This window comes from Penaeus chinensis, chromosome 21 (assembly GCF_019202785.1).
Source record: "Penaeus chinensis breed Huanghai No. 1 chromosome 21, ASM1920278v2, whole genome shotgun sequence".
Lineage (NCBI taxonomy): Eukaryota > Metazoa > Arthropoda > Malacostraca > Decapoda > Penaeidae > Penaeus > Penaeus chinensis.
The window spans coordinates 27,986,876-27,994,375 of NC_061839.1; the positions used below are offsets into that span (position 1 = coordinate 27,986,876).

At 41.4% G+C, this 7,500-nt stretch overlaps 1 protein-coding gene across 3 annotated transcripts in view; it reads left to right on the forward strand.

The window, feature by feature from the left end:
- The first annotated feature begins 160 nt into the window (after positions 1-160).
- LOC125036343 (chromobox protein homolog 1-like) overlaps positions 161-7,500 on the forward strand; it is a 40,097-nt gene continuing 32,757 nt past the window's right edge. The window contains exon 1 of one of the 3 annotated variants that reach the window (XM_047628899.1): positions 161-313. Coding sequence is in view for 1 of the 3 variants with exons in the window: in XM_047628898.1 (XP_047484854.1) it covers positions 478-481 (4 nt within the window). In the remaining 2 variants the exon portion in view is untranslated. Of the gene's footprint in view, positions 597-7,500 lie in introns of all 3 variants that reach the window. The other 2 variants (XM_047628898.1, XM_047628900.1) reach the window with 2 other exon arrangements.

Consider the following 7,500-nt stretch of genomic DNA (forward strand, 5'->3'; position numbering starts at 1 on the left):
CACGTCACACGCGAATCAGCATCAAAATAAAGGAAAGAAAAATCAGTTTCGCGGGTTTTTTTCCCCAGGAAGCGGCGAGTCACACGAGCTTCTATGGAGGCGCTTTATCACCCTGGAAAATAAAATGGAAGGCGACCCCGCCACCCCACGCTGAGCCCCGACCCTTTTCCCCCCGAGGAAGTCCCCCGCGCGGCCTCCTGATTTCCGGCGGGGGCTGCGGCGCGCGAGGCCTTTTCGGGCAAGTTTGAACGCGAGGCCGACGCGACGCCATTACGGACTCCTGCGCAGTGGTGAGAGGCAAGGCCCGCACACGGTAAATAGTCACCCCTGTTGGCTAAGCTAGGCTCCTTTATTAATCCTGTAAAGTGCGCTGACGCCGGAAAGACTAGAGCAAGTAAGCGCTGAGAGGCAGGGAGGGGCAGAGAGGAACGCAGCGTCCGCCGCCGCCTTCGCCGCCTGCGCCCGGCGGCCGAGCCCATGGGTACGTCTCCTGTTTTTGGCATGCGCTTCCCTCTGTTCCCTTCTGTGTGCCGCGCCTCGGGCCGGCGTGGCCCGGCCACTGTGTTCGGATTCCCTCCGGGCCACCTTGTTTGTTTGTGAGCTGTTTGTGTAGTTTGGGGGAGGCGAGTGAGCGGACGGGTCCTGAGCCTTGCTTTCCGCCCCAGGATGCCCGTGCCAGGAGGACGCCGAGGGGGGGCGGCGCCCGTGCTGGCCCTCGCCTCCCCTCCTTCCCTCCCCTCCTCTCCTCCTCTCCTCTCCCTTCTCTCCTCCTCTCCTCCTCTCCTCCTCTCCTCCTCTCCTCCTCTCCTCCTCTCCTCCTCTCCTCCTCTCCTCCTCTCCTCCTCTCCTCCTCTCCTCCTCTCCTCCTCTCCTCCTCTCATTCTCTCCTTCTCTCCTTCCCTTTTTCCCTTTTTCCCTTCCTCTCCTCCCCAAAGTAATTTTTGGAAGTACTTTTGCTTAGCTAATCATGAGTTTTGTCCGATGGATCCTCTCACTTGCCACTATCCAAATAAACTGAAATTTTGCCCCAGAAGCCCCCTCTGGCGACAGTTGTCAGCCGGGCAGAGGTGTCAGGGGAAGTGTGAGCCCTAGACATGGAATCTGTCACTACTGTGTCTAATGCCCCCCTCCTGGGGGCTGTCTCCCCCTCCCTTGCCCGTTGCTGTGGGGAGCTGCGGAGGCGGGACGGAGGCCCAAGGTTGGGATAGCCCCAGCCGTGGGCCTCAGCCCTTGCCTCCGTTAACCCAGTGCCGCTGGGGAAAATTAATCAAAAATGGGGGTTAATGTTGCTGAGAGCGATGCTCAGAGCTAGAGCAAAATAGACATTGCCATCTTGTAGAGCATAAAAAATAGAGTAGGAATCAATACAACTTAATCTGCAGCGGCCTCATATTTCCTGGGAAATGACAAGAATGGGCCCCATTCGAGTTTACCGTGCCAGGACCAAAACAAATGTGAAGCATAACTCATTATTGCAATCTATGAAGTAGTCCATGTATTACTACGTGCTTGTGAAAACGATTATTTTGTAGTTACCAGAGTCTGTTTTTCTGAATTCTTGTATTTAATTAATTTTTACTTTTATTAAACTTCTTTTACGTGCATTTGGTAATTATTTACACTATTTTGCACAATAACCCTGTGCACATGCTTTTTTTTCCACCGGTAGATTTGACAGACCGTGAGATGCCATTCGTTCCGAAACAACAGTGAGAGGTGTTACATTTTAAGTGTTTTGCGTCGATTCCGGGTCTTTTTTAAAGCCATATAGAGGATATATAGAACAAATAGATATTAGTACCTATCTCAGCCTGATATTTGAGCCCAACAAGTGCCCCAAATGGTGAAAAAAGTATTAGAAATCAAGGAATTCAGACTATAGACGGAAGCGAAGAAAAGTTTGGTCTTTCGTTATATAAAGGTATGTGGGGGTTCAGAGGGCAGAGCCCCTTGGCTAGGGAATATATAGATTGTATTTTCTTAAAGCCACGGGGTTCAGGGGGCATAGCCCCCTGGCTAGGCGCATATAATTAGGCTAGGCTAGGTTAGGTTTATATATTACTATATGTGCATATAATACCACGGGGGTCCAGGGAATAAGGGAATATATAGATCATAGTGTATATAAGCCACAGGGCTAAGGTTAAGTTGGTTTATTGGTTAGGATGCATTGTACAATTACCACAGGGGATCTGGATTATGTGAAATCCAGTAGATTTTTACCAAACATTTGGTTTGATTCCTGTAGAGTATTTCTAAGATGGCGGGGACGTCTGTAGAGTTTCTCTGGCTGATTTCCATCGTTTTTTGTGCTTTTCGGGACTGAAATTTGGCTCAGGTTTTCGAAAAATTGACTTTTTAACGTTTCATAATCACTTTCTCCGAATTCTGCAGGTTCCTGTTGACATCCAGTGCCATCCATTCCCCCCCTTCAACCCCCGGTTCCCCATGCATACCCCAAGATCGTTGGGTAGAGGAAATATAAAAAAATCTGATTTTGGAACTGGGAGGGAGCATCGCTCTCGGTAACAATTACCAAATGGGGAAAATACTGTCCTCATTTCTTATAATTTCTATGAAATATCTCTTCACATAGATGGCTCTGCTAGTGCTTAGCCACAAAGGAGTCAATTTTACTAGTGCTATGAATATTGGTGGTTATTTTTATCATAAACATTATATTCATTATGATGTTATAATCATTAGTAACAGCAAAATAAACGTAAAATATTTTCATAAGTCAGAGAAAAGGGTAAACGGGCGAGACAGGCAGCACTTGTAATTGGCTTATCGGTGACTTAGTACAAGTGTAGCCATCTACGGGGAAAAACAATCAAACAAGTAACTGGGTTACTTGTTAGCTTACGCGGTCTTCTCCTTTCCTTTTCCTTCTCTTCTCCATCCCCTCCGTCTGTCCACTTATCCAAATTGTTAACTCATTTTAAACTTTTTTGACACAATACTTGATCATAATTTGATGTCTGGCACATTTATTTGTTTTTCCCATCAACCATTCTGGAAATCAACAAACCTCGCCTTATGAATAGAATAACCGTAAATTGTCAATTAATGAATATAACTTCCCACAACCCCCACAATGGAATGGGAAGAGTCCTTTGTGTGTTTAAGGCAAGGTATAGCATACAAGTGACAGGCAGGACCACCTGATGCCTGCTCTGTCAGACACTATCCTGTCATACATGTGTGGAGGATTCTTTGTTATCCAGGGTGGCATTTGGGGGCAGCAGCCCCATGGGGGTTGATTTTATATTGACTAATTTTCTGTATATTAGTAATTCTATGGTACCATTCATGCCCAATCCAGCTATCATGGCCAAGATTATGGGTATTAGGGGATTTCTGCCACATAATTTCAACATATTTGGTTTGTAGTGAGTGAGTTGAACCCATCAATGCCAAAATTGTCACAGTCAGTTATGCTTAGGGAATTCCTAAAAGTCACCCTCCCTTGTTCTCTTCCCCTCGTCAATCATCCTCTTCCTCTTCTCCTCCTCCCACTCCCTGTCTGTCTTCTCCCTTGCCCTCATCCTCATCCCCTCCCTCTCCCTCTCCCTCTCCCTCTCCCTCTCCCTCTCCCTCTCCCTCATCTTCATTCCCTTCTTTTCTTCCCAGTTCATCCTTGCAGGTGTGGTAAAACTTACTAATGCGCCCAAACATTTGTTGCTGTCCTGCATGTGTTTGGTGCTCTGGCAACAGCCAACAAACCTTCACCATGTGTATTTTGACAGGATAATGTCAACTTCAGTGAAAAGTTTAATTTGTAGTCAGTTTAATTGCATCTTGCCAGAATACGTATGATGTGAAATTGCTGATTTTAAATGAGTTGCTGACAGGCACAGTTGCCTGTCACATGATTTCATATTATATGGTGGAAAAAATGTAATATACAACTGATCATAGCAGATTTTAAGTGGGTTTTGAGAATGTACCCAATTTGGTTATGAGGAAAGAAATCCTGTTTTGAATGTGACGCAGTTAGTCAGATTTACCAACGCTTTCCCTGCTCTGGCCAAGTATCAGACAGATGCAGGTGCTTCACCCATCACAGACACTAATGCACATAGCTTGGAAGTATTTGGAATTGCACTGATAGCATTAAGTGGCATTTCAAAGTAGTGGGTCCAAATCACCATAATAACTATTTAGATTATTTTAGTCTAATGTTATATGCAGCTAAAGCATAACAAACAACTAGATGAACTTTGAGAACGATGATTCTTGTCACTGAGACAGCCAATGATTTTGATATTTTAGTTCTGATAACGGGAATACAGCAGGGAAATTATAGGACTAAGATAGATTGAAATAGAATGAATGTAGAACCAAAATCAAACAAGCATCACAAAAAAATGCATAAGATTGGCTAATGTAACTACAAATGTGTTGGCTAATGTAACTACAAATGTGTTGGCTAATGTAACTACAAATGTGTTGGCTAATGTAACTACAAATGTGTTGGCTAATGAAACTACAAATGTGTCAGTTATAATTGAAATTCAACACTCCTAAGTGGTAACTTCGAAAAACTCTACAGACATTTACACCAAAAGATCTGAGCCAGGGGCTCTTTCCCTTGGACCCTGTAAATAGATAGCCTGCCTGGACCCATGGTATTTATACCATACTCTATCCATATAGCCCCTAGTTGGGGGCTTTTTCTGGACCCCATGTTTATACAATATGCCTAACAATACACCAAGCCTAATTGCTAGCCAGGGGGTATAATATGAAATGGTCCTACCATATGATCCCCAACCAGGGGCATCAGAGCAATACACCCAACCTAACTGCCTAGCTAGGGGGCTCCATCCAGTGGATCGCTTTGGGAAACGACACAAAATATATGGGGATACCTACAGCAAATAGAAACTCTAATATCTTTGCATATACTTATAAATTTTCTGGCTGAAGACCAACTACCTTTGTTTAGTGAAACTCAAAACTTTTCATTGCTTCCATCTACTGACTTAATTGCTTGGTTTCTAACCCATTGACGACGGGTGTAGAAAACTAAAAAAACTCTACGCTCTGGCGAACCACGGCAACGCGCCGACTTTGAGCGCGTGAATTCGGTACATCAAGCCGAATCACTGCCTCGGAGCTCTTTGGCGCGCCGCCGCGGCAGACAGCTGCACGCCACATTTCGAGCGTATTGTTATGAAGCCTATAGGCATTTCCTGCACAAATTGAAAATAAAGACACATAAGAGAAAAAAACTTTCTCTTTCTAAGTAGCTCTTCATGTTTACATTGTGAGGTTAAGTACTACTAAGACCAAATAAATCAAGGGGCCAATCATTGTTTTCAGTATGGGAAAACAATGATTAACTCAAAGATCATACTGTGATGGTTACTAATGTCTACTTACTCTGCTTATCCACTATATTGTGGCTCTTAAAAATCGCTTTGGGGAAAATGGGTATGTACATGTAAAGAATTATATAAATAACTTTGAAAACATGTTATGGAAGCATAATAATATTAAAAGAATATGCTAGTTAAATAAATTTGGAAAAGCAAGCATTGATAATCACAAAATCATTTTCACAAAAATATTGTAATACATGAACTACTTGACAGACCTTGATTTATTTGGTCTTAGTAGTACTTAACCTCACAATGTAAACATGAAGAGCTACTTAGAAAGAGAAAGTTTTTTTCTCTTATGTGTCTTTATTTTCAATTTGTGCAGGAAATGCCATGGGTGAAAAGTATTTTGTTCTGTGACAAAAGAATTTACAATGAAAAGGTCACTAAGTGTAATCATTAGAAAGATCATTCAGTAACAGTTTGTTAATCCACATGCATGCCATCTAAGGATATATCATGAAAATGGTTTCATATATTTATATATATATATATATGTATATGTATATATATATGTATATGTGTATATATATATATGTATATGTATATATATATATGTATATGTATATATATATATATATATATATATATATATATATATATATATATATACGTATGTATGCATGTATGTATGTATATGTCTTATAAGTTTATAATACAATGTGAATAGAACATGAAAGTGTATTTATTGATTCTTTTTTGTTCTTTAAATTTTTAAAATATTGCCACTGTACCATGATAACATATCCTGTTTATGTAACAATAGATGCAAGAGACAGATCTGTCCACTAGATATGAGAGAGAGTGAGAAATATGTACTTCTGTATTGGGGAGGGCAACGAGAGGAATGGTATCATTTCAGGGAATTGTTTGTGCTACATTATCATGATTAGTAATTAGAAGGTTAATGTTACCTAGAGCAGTGCATGGAGATAGATCAAAATGGACACTGCCATCTTGTAGAGCATAAAAAATAGAGTAAAAATCAATATAGGTATATCTGCAGCAGCCTCATATTTACCAGGAAATGACAAAAATAGGCTCTGCATCACACCGCTCTGAGACATGTTTACCTTGCAAGAACCAAAACAAATGTGACACGTAACTCATTACTGTGATGTATCAAGTAGTCCATGTATTACTACGTGCTTTTGAGAACAATTATTTTGTAATTACCAGTGTCTGTTTTTCCCAATTCATGTATTTAATGAACTCTTACTTCTACGCGTTTTGATAATTACACTATTTTTGTACAATAACCTTGTTGTACAAAACCTTATTAGGAGAATTCTCTTCTTTATTATATTCATTTACAAGAAAGATCTGCAACCAGGATCTGCATGTATTTTGTATACAGAGGGACAAAGGGGCTCAAGAGGTTGGGGGGTACAGGAAGTGAGTTTAAGGGGTGTAGCTGGAAGAAACTTGCTGAACAGTACCAGAATTGCTTGCTCGTTCTCACAACCTTCCATTGACCATGAAAATCTTATGAAATAAGAGATTGGATGCAAATATGTATAAGGTTGGTTCTCACATCTTCCAGGCATAGCAGGTGAATGATGTATGCAGTAAATATCAACCTTTATAGAAAACAAAAGCCAATTGAAGCATTACAGGAACTATTCTGCCTCTGTAACGTGAGGATACCAACAGCATAAAATGTAATGCATGCACCATGGTAACGACTTGAATGAGCTGTTGTCTTTGGACACAACCAAGTCAGCTGTGGTGTGAATCCAATGTTATTCAGAGGCTAAGGGGCGATGGTGCGGAGATTTATGATTTGGACAAGGAACTTGTCTAAATTTTAATTAAAGGATAATGGTAGATATATTAGACCAAGGTCTATATGAGTAAGGTCTCGTCACTTCAGAATTCTGTGCAGCTTTGGGTGATAAGACCTATGACATCACTTGGAGGTGGCTGAGAATAGGGAGGGGGAGGAGATAATAGAAAACAGTAGGAAACTGAGCAAACAGTAAAGTAATTGGTGATTGGACTGATTTTACAGGCGATGGTTAATAACGATGATTTGTAGGTATTTATCGTATAGTTTACTTGGTTTAGTTAGGTATGTAATAAAGGAGTAAAATGAACAAAGAAGACATGAATG